The 17,460-nt window shown below is 40.2% G+C and overlaps 2 protein-coding genes across 4 annotated transcripts in view; one reads left to right on the forward strand and one right to left on the reverse strand.

Annotated features, from left to right (window-relative positions):
• The window catches only part of LOC117186125 (clathrin heavy chain), a 71,559-nt gene that overhangs the window by 19,901 nt on the left and 34,198 nt on the right, over positions 1–17,460 (reverse strand). The window lies entirely within an intron of this gene.
• On the forward strand, positions 8,416–11,090 carry LOC117186128. Of its 2 annotated transcripts, XR_004471265.1 has the most exons (3): positions 8,416–9,383; positions 9,453–10,653; positions 10,718–11,090. XR_004471265.1 is itself a non-coding variant. In XM_033386282.1 (2 exons), the coding sequence occupies exons 1-2, from the start codon at positions 10,124–10,126 to the stop codon at positions 10,794–10,796; spliced, it is 609 nt and encodes a 202-aa protein (XP_033242173.1). In that variant the 5' UTR covers positions 9,452–10,123; the 3' UTR covers positions 10,797–11,090. The 2 variants fall into 2 exon arrangements, 1 of the variants encoding a protein (XP_033242173.1); XM_033386282.1 differs by lacking the exon at positions 8,416–9,383 and having other exon boundaries at positions 9,452–10,653.

Here is a 17,460-nt window from a genome sequence, read left to right on the forward strand (position 1 = left end):
CAGCATCTTTATGCATTAATTGTCTGCGAAAAGGCCACGCAGTTTTAAAATGCAAAGCCAATAAATGTCAGGTGTGTGGCTGCTCACATCATACATTATAGCATAGATACACAGTGACTTCTAATAGTCTCGCGTTGCCCCCACCCCAAGATAGTGCTTCTCCTCCGTCAAATCAGGATCAGCCTTGCACGTCACATGTTCTGCATCCGACATCGTTGGACGTGGCTACGTCGATCGTAAGTGTCCGAACTAAGAACGGTGAACACATTTTGGCCAGAGCTCTGCTTGACTCAGGATCTAAAACCAATTTTATTACCGAAGAACTTGCTCGCCGCTTACAGATCCGTAGAGTGGAGTCGTGTATAAACTTGCTTGGAATTGGTGAATCTAATTCTCAAAGGTTCTCCTTTGATTTTTGGATCAGTCAGTGAATGTGACTGACTGACGAATCCCAGAGAACCTAACACTGGCAGATCCCTATTTCTACAAGCCACAAAGAATAGATATGCTGATAGGAGCAGAATCGTTTTTTGGATTATTAGCTGTTGGTCAAATTAAGCAAGGTTCTGCCTTTCCAACTCTTTAAAAATGTTCTAAGGCTCCCGTTTAAATCAGATCCAAGTTGCTTAGGCAACTGTTTTGACTATACTAAGGGTCGGTTTTTGTCGCTTGTAAGAAGATTGCATCGTGACCCAGAGCTGAAGAAAATGTACTTGGAATTCATGGAAGAATACCTCTCCTTAGGTCATATGTTTCCTACTGACAATACTATTCCTTCAACTCCACCCTACGTTATTTCACATCAGTGTTTCCTGAAGCCCCCAAGCTCCGTGTCGTGTTCGATGGCATTGTTCTCACAGATGGCATTGAATAATATTCTGATGATCGGACCTTGCTCCACTTCCGTCTGCACAGGTTTGCCCTGACTGAAGATGTTAAAAAGATGTATCGCCAAGTGATGGTGAATGAAGATACGCAGTTTCAGCTCATAATGTGGAGAAGAAACCCTTTTGAATCCTTGAGATTGTACAAGCTTAACACAGTAACTTATGGGACTGGACCAGGCCCTTTTTTAGCTAAGCGGTGTTTGTAAAGGTTGATGGAGTCTGCAAAGCTCGCTTTTCCTAAAGCTACTGATGTTATTGTGTCCGGCTTTTACGTCGATGATATGTTTGACTGGTGCTGCATGCGTAAAGAAGCTAAGGGCAATTAAGTCGGAAGTGTCTCAGGTTCTCCAGACCACAGGGTTTGAGTTGACTAAGTGGTTTTCAAACTCACCCGAGATCACCGCATCTGAGTACAGCCAAACCCATAGCAATCTCGGATTCAGAGTCGACAAAGGCGTGAGGAATCTCATGGTTACCTACTGACGTTGCCATTAAGTTCAAAATTGACAATTTAGTTATGGGTCTCCGAGGGACAAAACGGAACATACGATGACATCTAAGTAGTTTGCTAATTCCTATCGTCATAAAAAGAAAGACCCTATTGCAGGAACTTTGGCTTATCAATTTAGATTGGGATGAGTTGTTGACTTCCAAATCCAAAGTGGCGGCGCTCGAGACCAAAACGCTCCCAAGGCTTGAGTTTTGTGCCGCTCACCTTCTCGAAGATCTCTGTCACAGAATCAAGCCACTATTAAACGTGCCCATTGAACGAGTCGTTTATTGGTCGGATTCAGAGGTAGCTCTTCATTGGATCCGGTCTCATCCATCGTCGTTGTCGACTTTCGTTTCGAATAGAGTTGCTGAGATTCAAAAGTAGTCAGATGATGCTACGTGGCGGCATGTATCCACCCACAGAACCCAGCAGATATTGTCTCAAGAGGTTGTGACGTTTCAGTCAATTTGGTTCGAAGGACCATCATTTCTGAAAGAGGAAGAAGAAAACTGGCCCAAGAACGCTCACTTCGAACCTTCCGAAGATCTTCAGCTGGAAAAGAGGAAGTCTGCGGTCGGGCTGACCGCTGCTGTGCGAAGCAGAGCTGGTAGACGTCATCGAGTGATTTTCGTCACACCTTAAACTGCTTAGAGTGTTTGTGTACATGCTCCGCTTTATACAAAATGTAAAGACCCAAGTCTAATCTTCAAAAAAACTGTCTCACCGACCGAATATAATGAAGCCATTTATAAAATTATCGAAATTGTCTAGCATCACGAGTATCAAGGAGAAAACGGAGAGTTTAGGAAAGGATCTATGATTGGTCCTAGTCTTCAGCGGTTGAACCCATTCATCCTTGAAGACACAGGGACTTGGTATAACTTTTCGTTGTTGCGAGTGGGGGGGCGACTAGCCAAAGCTACTATATCATACGATGCCAAGTTTCCTCTATTTTTGACTAAGCTCTCGCAATTCGTGCGAAGCTATATTCGTCATCTGCACTATTCGAATTTTCATGTCGGCCCACGAGCACTTGCGAGCATCCTTCGACAGAGTGTTTGGATACTGAACGCTCAGGAGGTCTGCCGTCAGACAGTTTGATCGTGTATGCGCTGTTTTAAATGTGCTCTCCGCCGATTTACAATGTGCAGCGTTGATTTTTGTTGAATAGGCTATAGCCTGACAATGTCCACATTGAAAATTCGAAGAAGGCCCCCATAAAAGTCATACATAGCGCTTTTTGTTTGTTTTGCGTCCAAAGCGGCTCACATAGAAATTGTTTCAGATTTACCCACTGACTGTTTTTTATTGGCTTTCCAAAGGTTCGTCGAGCGCCAAAGATATCCCCAAGTCGTTCATTACGACAATGCGACAAACTTCGTCGGAGCAAGCCGTCACCACAGCACTCTGCGGATGAGGCTCGAGCAGCAGGGGGACGCAATTCGCGTCAAATAGCGGATGCGAATTTGCGTTCATACCGCCGCGAACTCCTCACATGGGAGTTCTATGGGAGGCAGGTGTCAAAACTGCCAAGAGTCTACTCCTACGGGCGGTAGGCAGCGCGCTCCTAAGGAGGAGTGAAATCGGTTAACTACCATCTTAAAAAGGTGATAGGAGACAGTAATTTAATATTTGAATAGATGGAAACATTACTATATCAGATAGAAGCATAATTGTATTGACATGATAGTATTGACGACCATTGTACACATCAGACCAAGATAGAGACGATAATGATGTACCAGCTCCAGTACATTTTTTGATTGGGAGGCCGATGATTTTATCTTTAGACCCAATGTCTGCAGTAGAAATAGTAGCTTCATCATTTGACCTAGTAAAATACTATGAAATGAAGTGGTACTTTAAGATGCTAAACCAAGAAAGTAAATTGATACACAAAATGAGGTAGCTTTGTAAAAAGCTTTCAAGAACAATGCGATATAGTCCTAGAAAATACACAAATGCACGAATGCATGGAATTTATTCCATTTAACACGGTTTAAAATAACACAGCACAAATAGATAAAAACACAGACAGGTCACAAACAGCTAGAAACCAAATGAAAACAAGAAAGAGCATATGTATTCATATGTACATACATACAAGCAAATTTACTGGTCAGAGCAATTGTAGATAGCAAGAATTTAGGGGAATTACCTTTTTGTGGAAATTTAAGGAGTTTCAATATTTCCAATAGAAATGTGTTTTTATATACTCAAATTAGTTTTTCCGTTTCCTAATTTTTTTCCCCTAATTTTAATAGGTTTCAGAGACAATGAACCAATTACCTATTTTTGCATTTTTCATGGGGTTATTATACCACATTTTAATTGGATTTATGGATGCGAATGACAGAGAGAAAATGGAAAACAATATAAAAAGACTGCTAGGAAATCAACATATTTTGAATGCATTATTTGAAAGAAAAGCGTCGTCCTAAAAAGAACAAACTAAGACATACAGGCAGGCTCCGGTTTTGCGGATTACATTTTCAGCCAGCACGTTTCGTTTTTATGTTTATGTTTCATTTCTCATCTGATCTATCCTGGTTGCTTCGAAAATATACAGCGTGATAAAAATGTCTTTTTTTCAATTGCTTGTTTTAAAGCAAAACAACGACAGCAAGTGTGCAAGCTAAGAAGATCAAGACATCTTAGATGCAACACGTCTGTATTTAACATGACTGATGAGTTGTGAGTAAGAGCATGTAACAGAAAATTAAGTTGCTAGTCAATAAAATAAATTGGTTGCATTTACATTTACAAAAACTAAATTTTTCTCCCATAGGTTATTTTGTTTTATATTAACTAATTATAAACAATATTACTGAATAATTTTTTTTTTTTTAAATTATGAATTAGTTAATATTTGGCTTGGCTTTTATTACACATTTGACGCTATTGGGCATCCAATCGTATAAAACCTTCAGATATTCATCTGTTATATCCTTAAACCAAAACTCTTCTATAAATTCCCCTAACTCAAGCATAGTTTTGGCTTCCGCTTTCTTATTTTGGCGGTCATAAGGGCCTAGATATTCTCTATGGGATTGAGGTCGGTGCTGTTAGATGGCCAATCTAGGGACTTATGTATTGTCCACTTCCGGCTACAAAATGTTTATCTGTCGTTGAAAAATAGTCAAAACTAGTTGAATGCATTTTAAATATAACAAAGCGTCAAATAATCACTTACAGAGCGCGATCGATGACAAGGTTCAGGATCGTCCTGAAAGATGGTACTTTCTCTCTCAGTAACAGATTACATACTGGACACAACTCCACTGCGAATAATTTCTTCATACTTTTTTGTATTCAGCATACCCTTAAACAAACCCTTAATTCAGTTTTTATACCCGATACTCAAAATGAGTATTGGGGTATATTAGATTTGTGGTAAAAGTGGATGTGTGTAACGTCCAGAAGGAATCGTTTCCGACCCCATAAAGTATATATATTCTTGATCAGCAGCAATAGCCGAGTCGATTGAGCCCTGTCTGTCTGTCCGTCTGTCCGTCCGTCCGTCTGTCCGTCCCCTTCAGCGCCTAGTTCTCAAAGACTATAAGAGCTAGAGCAACGATGTTTTGGATCCAGACTTCTGTGATATGTCACTGCTACAAAAGTATTTCAAAACTTCGCCCCGCCCACTTCCGCCCCCACAAAAGACGAAAATCTGTTGCATCCAAAACGCAGAATCATAGATAACGACCATATCTATCAGATTGCTGAATCTGGATCAGATCAGATAATTTCTATAGCCAAAAGGAACAAATCAATTTGCAGTGGCTAGAAGATGGCAGAATCGTAGAAGATGACTATATCTTCTAGAGTGCAAAATCTGAACCAGATCGTATAATTATTATAGCCAAAATCAAGAAAACAATTTCATTCTTTCTCGCTCTGTCTCTCTCTAACACACACGTAGCATAGCCGGATTTGCTTTGAGTAAAACATTAGCGCCTAGATCTCAGAGACTATAAAAGCTAGAGCAACCAAATTTGGTATCCACACTCCTAAGATATCGGACCTAGACGAGTTTTCTTCAAAATTTCGCCACACCCCCTTCCGCCCCCGCAAAGGACGAAAATCTGGGGATATTCAACAATCTCAGAGACTATTAAGGCTAGAGTAACCAAATTTGGTATCCGCACTCCTGTTAGATCTCACTATAAAACGTATATCTCAGAATTTCGCCCCACCCTCTTCCGCCCCCACAAAGGACGAAAATCTGTTGCATCCACAATATTGAGGATACGAGAAAACTAAAAACGCAGAATCATAGATAATGACCATATCTATCAGATTGCTGAATCTGGATCAGATCAGATCATTTTGATAGCCAATAGGAACAAATCAATTTGCAGTGGCTACGCAGCGCCCGACGTCACGCTCAGACTGATTTTCTGTCTCTCTCGCACGCACTCTTTGTCGTGTCGTTTAATATTAGCGGCGTCTGCCGGAGGAGAGCCGGAGAGCCGGAGAGAGCAACTCACAACGTTCCCCCTCGTTATATTTAGATATGTGTCCCCATATCATAATATAAGGCGAATGCTTACGGTGGCAATGCAGAAATTTTTGGAAAAGCGTTCTCCTCTTCTGCGGCGAACTGTGCGCGAACCATCGGGTACAATAAGATTTGGACTCATCCGAGAGTATGATTCGTGACCACTCAGATTCACTCCAATCTGAATTTTCTTTAGACCAATTTAAGCGAGCTTTCTTCATTCAACTACGCAGAAGTGGCTTTTTTCCAGGTGTCCTTGTTATTAAAGACACCTCCTTTGGCTGACGTTGAATAGTTCGAGCCGAAATATCATCTGCAAAACGTTGATACAGTTCTGATGCTATCTTAACATAACATTTAAACCGTTTAAAGCTCGTTTAATAATAACACAATCTTTCCTTAAGATTGGTACCAAAAAATATTAATTAATTACTAATTTAAGAAAAAGCGTTTGAATTATATTGAATTGGTGATTAGTTCACAAAAAACAAATTAACTTATAGGAAAAAATGTAGTTTTGGTTGTAAAAAGTTGTTTTTCTATTTTAATTTAATTTTGGCTTCCGTTGGGTACAAATTACCGAAAAAGCGTTGCAAACGTGTGGTTTGAAATATAATTTGTTTCTAAGTATATGACTATGATGTAAAAACAAATTAGTACACACTTTTGTGCCCGAAGTAAAAAGAGTGGAAGTGGAAGTGAGTGGAAGTGCACTGTTAAGCTTAAAAAATATGCAACAGGCAGCAGGATGTATCTATAAATAAAGATGATCAAATCCATGTATATCTGTAGACCTAAGTAAACAAGTAAGCATCAAGACTGTTTATAACCCCGCACATTTTTACCAAATAAAGTCATTACTTTTCGAACCTCAGTAGAACATTTATTAGGTGGATATCCTTCTTTCAGTAAAAAAAAAAAGCTCGAGTGGACATTTTGAGATCGCCTTACAACCGGTACAAGGGTTGGTTGGTTGGTAGGAAAGAAGAAAGGAAGGAATTCCTCAGTATTGAATACTTCTCCTTAGACATTCCCAAGTCCAAAAACAACGCCAAAGACTCGTCAGCGGTATACGACTTCGGCGACGGCAACACAGCAAGAAAGCCTTTTCAAAACCTAAGCTACTGGCTTTTTTAAACATTTTCAAAATATTTTAATTGCAATTTCCTGCCAGCTGTCAATTGATGCAAAACTATTTAAAAAATATTGTTAAGAAATAGTTACACTATATATGTCCATGTATTAATTGTTTCCGATGTCTGCAACAGTTCATAAAGTTTTAATTCACGGTTTCCAAATAAGAGAAGCATCAGTACTGCCAGTAGGTGTCTTGGAGAAAACGCCTCGGAAGCACGCAATAAATACTATAAGAGTGACAGACGATTACATACACGAAAGGATTCACGATGCAACAATATTAAATATGTTTTTCAAAGAGCAATGGATTTCTCTAGTCCTCTTGTATCGAGCATCTATCTGACAAAAAGATTGGGTGGAAATAAAAACGACCTATTGCAGAAAGCTGTTATTGAACTTTTATAAACACCATGTTTTGAACAGTTTTTTATAACAATTATGCTTCCCTAGAAACTGATACTTATTATGGTATTTGCGAAAATGACGAATCGGATTCCGAAAAAAAATATAAATTTTCAATAAAAATAGACGTAAAAGAAGATTGATAATAAATTCGTTGTAGCTTGAAAAACTTAAATATTCATCCCCCTCTAAGTATTAAGTTTAAATGTAAAAATATTAATTTCTAAGAATTTTAATACCATATTCTAGCATAATGGACTACGTGTTAAAAATCAATATTAGTTAATCTTTTATTTGGCGTTTGGTGTGGGCTTGGTCGGACCGTTTTAAAATTAAGATATATATATATACACGTCGATAATATTTTGTGTACAAAATTTTAAGTCTCTAGCTTTATTATTTTATTTTACGTAAAAAAATGGGATCGCTGGCCAACCCTTAACAAGGTTATAATTAATGAGTATGTTCTTCCGACTTTTGTTCAACTTGTTAAATATCGGTTAAGTCCGGTCATATCGGTTAGGTCTTATCGATGTTATCTTAACTTTAAATGTTAATTTAGGTGGGATAGTGTTTGCTACTTGATACCCTGTCCTCTTAGGGTAACAATAGGTAACCACCACGCACAGCCGCTTTCGGAGCAGAAAAAAGACGATCATGATTAGAACTAGGCTGGAACTGAACTTTATTACTCTCTTAAGCGCTGTCTAAGCATACAAATATTCTGGTTTGATGGTGCTAAAATTTGTGTATACGAATAAATTCACTGTTGCAATATGTTTCTAGCATATAGAAGTTTCTCTCTTTTATATAGAAAAGTTTTCCACAGTCGATGGAAAAAAACCCATAAAATAATCAGTAATGGTCAGTATTTTCATTAAGTACAGATTTTATTATTTATCATGAATTCTGTTTCTTACTGCTACTTTTGACTACCTTTTTTGTCCTTTCTTGTTTTCTTTCCTTTCTTTTTTGTATCACAATCACAAGAGGCTCGAGATGAACGAAATCAACAAAGGCAACTAGAATGGAGAGTAACGCGCAGATACATAGTCGAAAGACGTAGAGGAATTGACCAACAACGCCAACAATTTCATCGAGCATTTACATCAAATTTATTTCTTTGACTAGCATTCCAGTATGAGCCTGATGTTATTTATGCTCATTCTAAAGTGGTTATTGGTACTTTGGAAAAGAAATGCCCGCATTGTCATGCACTCTAATTTAAAAATGAGCCAGTTGGGATGTGGTGCTCATCAGGAAAAGTACTAATAACCGAAATTGAAACACCACCTGAACCATTGCACGGTTTACTTATCGGTACCGATCCTGATTCTAGCATGTTGTTGAAGTCAACTCGCACATTCAATTCATGTTTACAAATGAGCAACAAAAATAGTTAACAATATTGCTGCAAACGGTCAACAATTTCCACGTTCAAAATCAAAGGTCAAGTTTATCACAAAGTGGGCTCATTGCTGCCAATGCCAAACGAATCACATACATTTTTACAAATATACTTTATGGGTGGCGAGGACTCCGAACGTGCACTCCCCAATCGCGTGGATGCACGTTGCGACTATCATAATTGCAATTCACATTTTACCAGGCGTATCGTCAGCGAGCTGGACGCTCTGTTAAATGAGCACAATGAATTATTGAAATTATTCAAATCACACATGCACAAACTACAAAGTGACAATCACGCTTGTCATCAATCCTGATAGAACACCAGCTGGAGAGCATATACGTAGATTCAATGCACCTGTTGTTGACGACGTTGCTGGAATCATGGTTGGCGACCGTACAGCTACGCGACAAATCGTGATTCGAAGAAGAAATAATGATCTTCAGTTTATTAGTGATACCCCTCGTTCATATGACTCTCTCCAATATCAACTAATATTCTGGAAGGGACAAGACGGATATTGTGTAAACATTAAACAACGAGATCCCGTAACAGGTAATTTATTCATTATTAAGAACATAGTTAATTTGTTATTAAAGAATAAATCTTCAATTATTGTTACAGGAGCCGAAACAAATAGGAACGTTAGTTCGAAGTTTGATGATTAAACGCGGCCGAGACAACATCATTTTACGATATCGTGAGCATTGCCAACAACTACGATTCTTGCGATATAATCAACAGAAGCTGCGTGCGGAAGAATATATTCACTTGCGAGATGCCATTGCGAACAACGCTGATACTGACCAACTACCAAATTGGACGGTATATCAGTTCCAATGTAGCTGTCTAGCGTTTTTTCGGTTTCCCAATTCATGAACGGGATCCAGCAGTTATACATTTAGCTGTCCATCTTGAAAACGGCCAGCGCGTATATTTCACGGACGGTACAGCGCTTGATCGTGCTATAATTCCACCAAAAACTACGGTCACCGAATTTTTTGAATTGTGCAATCTCTTGCGGATGCTTTTGGTGCCTTCGCACAAACACTGCTCTATTCTGAAGTTCCACGATATTTTACATGGGCTCAATCGAAAAAATGGATGCCTCTCAAGCAAGGGACACCAGTTGATGCGTGCCCCGGTTTATACAAATCAAATAGTTTGGGTCATGATGCAAGTTAGTCCCTCAACGCCTACAAGCTACGATGCGCACGCTTATTAATGGCACCAAATTCAGAGGCAGAAAATTATGACCAATTTAAAACCAACCTTCTGAAAACATTTGATAAGGCATGTTCAACAACCGAATTAGTGATGGAACTTCAGAAAACTTTCTACATTCCGGCAAAACATCCGTTATGGGGAACATTATGCTGACGCAAGAGTTGGCTGTGCGTGCAAGTGCATGTGAGATTGAAGCAGTCCACTTTATCATCGATAGTTTCCTTAACACGTCGCCAGCCTTGTTGTATGGAGCGAAAACTATCAACGAGCTTAAGGAATTATTGAATCGATATGCGGACTTCCGAGAAAAAAAAAAACCAAAATGGAACTCATCGCCTAGCTCTTCAGCTTCAACACAATCTTTATTAACATCTTATGGTGAGATGCTATGCTTAAATTTTTCGTTGTTTGGACACTACACTTCAGATTGCGAGGCACCCAAACGAGCGAAGGGGTTCTGCTTCCGTTGCGGCTCTCTTAGCCACACTATAAAGACGTGTCTGGAGGTACCGCAAAAGTACACCAAATCAGCAATGGAACCAAAAACTCCCAGAGATGAAGACAGCGACGAATTCCCCTTTTTCCGATATTTTACCAGGTAGGAGTATATTTTTACACTGATCCAAAACGCAAAACTTATAAAAATATTCTTTCCGACACAGACCCTGCTTGAAGAACTATAAGTTAAAATTATCATTTATGAGCATCATAAACCTGAGACAAATAAAATTTAAATTTTAAGTTTCAAATGAAGTGATAAAAAAGCATTTTGCCTAGCATGAATGTTTCCTGCGCTATAGCCTTAGATCAACTAAGTCCCACCCATCTGGTTGATACTGCTAATGGTTATATTAGCTTTAAAACCTTTAAAAAATCCAAAACATCAATTGATAATTCGGAAACATTAGGCCATATATTAGACAAATTAGGGAATGAGACAACATCAGGTAGCAATATTGATTACAAACTTAGTGAAAACCTTGCGTAGTGAAATCCGAACATTAATTGAATTAAATTACTTAGATTTGCCCAACATACCAGCCCTTGAACATAAATATGAAATTAAGATAACAATTTTTTCACAATCCGCAATACATTATATTATATAGAAAGCCCTCATGTTCTTTGACGTTGACATGCAATGACTGCATCTTTCAAGAGGCGATGCAATTATTGCACCAACAAGTGGCCCGTATGACACCAGCAGAAGGCTGGAAACACAGCCATCTTCCCGCCCAACCGACCGGCTTCGCAAACGCGGCTTTACGAAAGCAGTGAAAAAAGATTAGTTGGCAAACTTATTGAAGAATTGCTGGCTGAAGGCCATATCAGACCGAGTGATTCCCATTATACCTCCGCAACTGTACTTTAAAAAAAAAAAATTAAGGTTAGTAAATGCTGTGCGTTGATTATCGACAATTGAATAATATAACAGTAAGGGATGAGTACCCATTGCCACTTATAAATGCGCAAAAAGAATGGAAGGTAATAAGTAATTCTTCCTTCTGGATCTGAAAAGTAGTTGCCACCAAGTGAAAGTGGCAGAGAATTCCATTCAATTCAATACGAATATCTTAGCATGCCATCGGTTTGCGAAACGCATCAGCTGTCTGTCAGCGATTTGTAAACAATATATTTGGCCAATTAAGAAAACAGAGAAACGTAGTTGTATGATGACATTGCAATCGGAACCAAAACTATAGGAGAACTTTTTGTTGTCTTAACTAAAGTATTACATCTCCTAGAAGAATATAGATTATTAATCAAGTTAAGCAAGTGTCTGTTTTCTTACAGAGGAGATTCATTACGGGTTAATCGAAAGTTGCTAAACCACAGCAAGCTCTTACAAAAACTATAGGGAAATTTGAGCTGGGTGACAAATGTGTGCCAAATTTCATCCAATCTCATAATTTTCTCAAGCAACAACGCCAGCAGAAAGCAGGTATCATAGTTATGAATTATAAACTCTAGCCATAATCTACTCATTGAATAAATTTAAGATTTACCTTGAAAGAATACCGTTCCAAATAATAACCGATTGTAAAGCCCTTATTCTAACATTATGTAAGAAAACTGTAAATTCAAAAATTGCTAGATGGGCCCTTGAACTTGAAAATTATGACTACACAGTGAATCATCGAAGCGGTAAGTACATGCCCATGTCGATGACTTAAGTAGATACCCCACAACAAGTCCAGAGTTCAGTTACGAACCAAAAGTTTCAGTTCAGGAAAACAAAATTAAGGATCGAATACTTTTATACCAGATACTCAAAATGAGTATTGGGGTATATTAGATTTGTGGTGAAAGTGGATGTGTGTAACGTCCAGAAGGAATCGTTTCCGACCCCATAAAGTATATATATTCTTGATCAGCATCAATAGCCGAGTCGGTTGAGCCATGTCTGTCTGTCCGTCTGTCCGTCCGTCCGTCTGTCCGTCTGTCCGTCCCCTTCAGCGCCTAGTGCTCAAAGACTATAAGAGCTAGAGCAACGATGTTTTGGATCCAGACTTCTGTGATATGTCACTGCTACAAAAAACTTTTAAAACTTCGCCCCGCCCACTTCCGCCCCCACAAAGGACGAAAATCTGTGGCATCCACAATTTTAAAGATATGAGAAAACCAAAAACGCAGAATCGTAGAGAATGACCATATCTTTTAGACTGCAGAATCTGAATTGGATCGTATTATTATTATAGCCAGCATCAAGAAAACAATTTCATTTTTTCTCGCCCTGTCTCTCTCTAACACACACGTAGCATAGGCGGCTTTGCTTAGAGTAAAACATTAGCGCCTAGATCTCAGAGACTATAAAAGCTAGAGCAACCAAATTTGGTATCCACACTCCTAATATATCGGACCGAAACGAGTTTGTTTCAAAATTTCGCCACACCCCCTTCCGCCCCCGCAAAGGACGAAAGTCTGGGGCATCCACAAATCTCAGAGACTATTAAGGCTAGAGTAACCAAATTTGGTATCCGCACTCCTGTTAGATCTCACTATAAAACGTATATCTCCAAATTTCGCCCCACCCCCTTCCGCCACCACAAAGGACGAAAAATCTGTTGCATCCACAATATTGCAGATTCGAGAAAACTAAAAACGCAGAATCATAGATAACGACCATATCTATCAGATTGCTGAATGTGGATCAGATCAGATAATTTTTATAGCCAAAAGGAACAAATCAATTTGCACTGGCTACGCAGCGCCCGACGTCACGCTCAGACTGATTTTCTGTCTCTCTCGCACGCACTCTTTGTCGTGTCGTTTAATATTAGCTGCGTCTGCCGGAGGAGAGCCATACTGACTAAGTATCGGGTATAAATGTAGAGTTGCGGTGTACGCAGCAACTCACAACGTTCCCCCTGACGTTCCGGTCTGAGGACTTTAGACTCTAAGCTATACGTAGCGGACACCGTAGGTAAAATTCGTACCTGCATTTTTGCAAGAAGAGAGTTGCAAATTTCAGCAATGAAGACCACACCGCAGTGAGCCTCGAAGGCCAGGAGCGCTCACTGAGGATCTGCTCCGCATACATGGGTCACGATCAACATGACCTCTTCTACACGCCCACCTCCGGGTTACAATCGCAGAATGTGCGGCTAAGGACATCGGCCTAATTGTGGGGTTCGACGCCAACGCACATCACTTCCAGTGGAAAAGCACTGTCACAAACGAAAGGGGTGAGTACCTCTTCAGTTACTTACTGACCATTGAGATGGTCTTATTAAATCGGGGGAGTGACTCCTGCTTCATTATTAAAAACCGCAAGGAGGTCTTGGACCTCACGCTTGCCTCTCATGAGATACAGGGGAACATTGTATCCTGGACGGTCCTGAAAGAGCACTTCTTCTCGGACCACAGGTACGTAGAAACTGTATTCTCCCTTCATTACCGAAACCAATTCTGATTGCCTTTGTCATGTTCTCCCTGAGTCCCCACCTGAGGAGGAGTTTTCCACGGAGGCCATGACTTGTCTTGTTAAAATCTTCACCGACGCTCGATAAATCCTGCCCCTCTGGCAAGAACAGAGGCCGGAAGAAAACTGAATGGTGAAATCCGAAACTGGGGGAACTCCGGAAAGCCTCCCGGAGACTCTTTAACAAAGCTAAGACTGAAAACGTTGAACAAAACTGGGCTGATTACAAGGACACTATGTCAACCTATAACAAAGAACTTAGGAAAGCCAAACGCGCCTCTTGGCGCAAGTTCTGTAGCGATACTGAGAACAACTCAGAAGCTTCGCGCAGAGTTCTCTCGAAGACAACACCCACCCTGGGCTACTTGAAGAACACCGACCAGTCGTGGACTACGTCCAGCGAGGAGTCGCTAAATCTTCTCCTAAATACCCACTTCCCTGGCTGCGATGAAAACAGACCCAACTACCTCGCGCCTCCTTCTGTCGCCTCAAATGCCATCTTGGGACTGCTAAGCCAGGAGAACATTTCCTGGGCGATCAGAAGCTTTAAACCCTACAAGTCCGCGGGGCCAGACGGCATTTTCCCTGCCCAACTGATTCACGCGGGACATAAAGCCATTAACTGGCTCAAAATAATTTACGAGGGAATCTTCTCCCACGGGTGCATTCCTGACACCTGGCTTCAGACCAAAGTCGTATTCATACCCAAGGCAGGCAAGCCCTCGCACACTGCCCCAAAAGATTTCAGACCCATAAGTCTATCGTCTTTTCTTCTAAAGGCGATGGAGCGGCTCCTGGGGCTGCATCTAACGGCGTGCATTCCGTCCAGTCTGATCTCAGACTCCCAGCATGCCTATCGGAAGGGAAGATCCACCGAAACGGCCCTACACTCGATCACATCGATATTCGAAGCGTTCCTTAACTTTAAGGAGTACACTTTTGTAGCCTTCCTCGACATAGAAGGCCCCTTTAACAACCTCCTTCCGACCGCCATCACGGGCGCACTGACGGACCTGGGGGTTGACTCCCGGACGGTGAGCCTAATCGATCAGATGCTACAATGCAGGACGGTTGAGGCATCACTGGGGACGTCAACGTCCACCAGATTTGTCAGCAGTGGCACACCGCAAGGCGGAGTTCGCTCACCTCTTCTGTGGAACGTGACAGTGAACGTACTGCTGCACAGGTACAGGGGGTGGTTGCCGCGTGGTGTCGTATGCAGACGATGTTGCTATAGCATTCTCCGGTAAATTTTGCAGACGTTGTGTGAGTGCATGACAAGTACTCTCACGAAGATGTCGAGCTAGGAGTTAAGCCGTCTAAGACGGAACTTGTGCTTTTCACTAAGTACAAAGTTCCGGTACTGACACCCCTAAAACTCTGTGGGGAGGTGCTAGTCTTCAGCAACAATGCCAAGTATCTTGGCCTAATCCACGACAGAAAGCTCGATTGGAAACTGAGCATAGAGGATAGAGTAAGGAAGGCCACAGTGACCCTCTATGCATGCAGGAAAGCAATCGGACTAAAATGGGGAAGGACCCCGTATATAGTTCGGTGGCTATACACCGCCATCATACGACCAATCATGCTCTATGGAGTGGTAGTATGGTGGCCAGCCCTAGACAAAAGAAATTGTCTCAACAGACTCAGTAGAGTTCAACGCATGGCAGGGGAAGCCGTGGATACCGTGCTGGACCTCCTCCCCGTAGATCTCATGGGAAAGAAGGTTGCAACACTTTCCGCCCTCAGAATGAGAGGAGCCAAACAGTGGAAAGCGTCCGCGGTTGGGCACTCGGGAATCCTGACGAGACTCCCTAACCTAATTCACTAAAAAATGTAGGAGCTAGTCGCAGGATTGTGTAATGAACTGTAGCTCGGTTTCAGGAAACGGGAAGAATTAAAATATTCCAAATTACGAATTACGGCATGGTAAAGACCTCAGAAACCAAGTAAGGAGAACAGTGCATTTATGGGAAGATCAAATATCAAAAATACTAAGTGTGAGCCGTACGTTCATTCAAAACAAGCGGAAATGTAGTGAGCCGCCGAGCTCATTATTAACTTATGATTTCTGTAACTTATACAATCAGGCAGGCTACGTTTTTCATTTACTTTTACGGATTACGTTCTCAGCCAAAACGTTTCGTTTTAAGGTTTTACAGTTTTCACATATTTTTTTTATAGATATGTTTTCATCGTTTCTGGCGAACAAAAACAGCTGACCTGCCTGCTTTGTGGAAATACTGCATTATTAAAATGCCTTATATTTTTTCAATTGCTCGTTTTGAAGCAAAACGACAGCAGATATTACGTGATCTAAGAAGATCTAGATATCTTAGATGCCACACTTTTAGATTTAACATGACTGACGAACTGTGAATAACAGCATGCAAATTGAAAATTGAATTGCTAATGGTCAAGCTTTCAATTTGTAAAGTCATTTCGGATCGACAAACAAACTTTCAAAATCATTTTGAAGAAAGTTCAACTCCATTTGGGTGTCACCAGGAAGTTATCTCCTTCTACGCAATTGGCTTCAGTAGCGCGATATCTCGCCACTGGCTGCTACCAGTGGGCAGTTGCCAAAGACCACCATATAAACATTGGTCGCAGAACATTTTGAAAGATTCTTCACAAACTTATTCCGCTAATGGACAGACTGTTATGTGTTGAGTTCATTTCGTTGCATATGAATAATCATCAATTGTCCTTCACAAATACTTTTGCCAAGTCCGGGTTGTCTTTAATAAAACCCACCAGGATTTCATCTTGAAGAGATGATTTATGCTTTCCCCTGAATATAAAGAACAAAGCGGTAATTTTAAAATAAAAAATCAATTTTCTGCACTTTTATGTATGTATTTTAAAGTCCGAATTAAATGTAGCGGGAAACAGCTGTGCTCACCCAGATGTTCTGTTAAGCGCATGTTACAAGCAATGTCTGAGCTGTTACATGCACATTTGTGCTGTTATGCGCAAAAATTTATTTCTTGCCAACGGTCCGATAACCAAAGGTTCGTTTTGTTGTATAAAAAGCCGTTTACTTTTCATTTTTTTTAACGAAAATCTTTTCGTTTTGAAAACGAATAAATCTTGCGGATTTTGAAAACGGCTGCCCCAATTTATGTGTATTCAAAAGTAAATCGGAAAGGAAAACTTTTGTGAATGTGAAAACGGAGCCTATTTGAGTACATACATACATATGTATAATTTACAGTAATGGGACTTTTTTTAAAAACACGACATATTTTTTTTTATGTTCTTCGGTACTTGTTTTTCTATTTCATAATTTGTATTGAAGTTGTATACAGTAATGTATCAAAATAAAGCAAAACAAAAAAATTCAATAATTTGTATATACCGAACATGAATTTTATAATTTTGTAGGCCTGGAAAAAATTAGAAACGGCAGACTTAAGGCGAGGAAAAACTATTTTTTGTTAGATTTTAAGGCTGGTGGATTGTTTTTACTTTAATATTAGG

The sequence above is a fragment of the Drosophila miranda genome, chromosome XR, assembly GCF_003369915.1.
Source record: "Drosophila miranda strain MSH22 chromosome XR, D.miranda_PacBio2.1, whole genome shotgun sequence".
Taxonomy (NCBI): Eukaryota; Metazoa; Arthropoda; class Insecta; order Diptera; family Drosophilidae; genus Drosophila; species Drosophila miranda.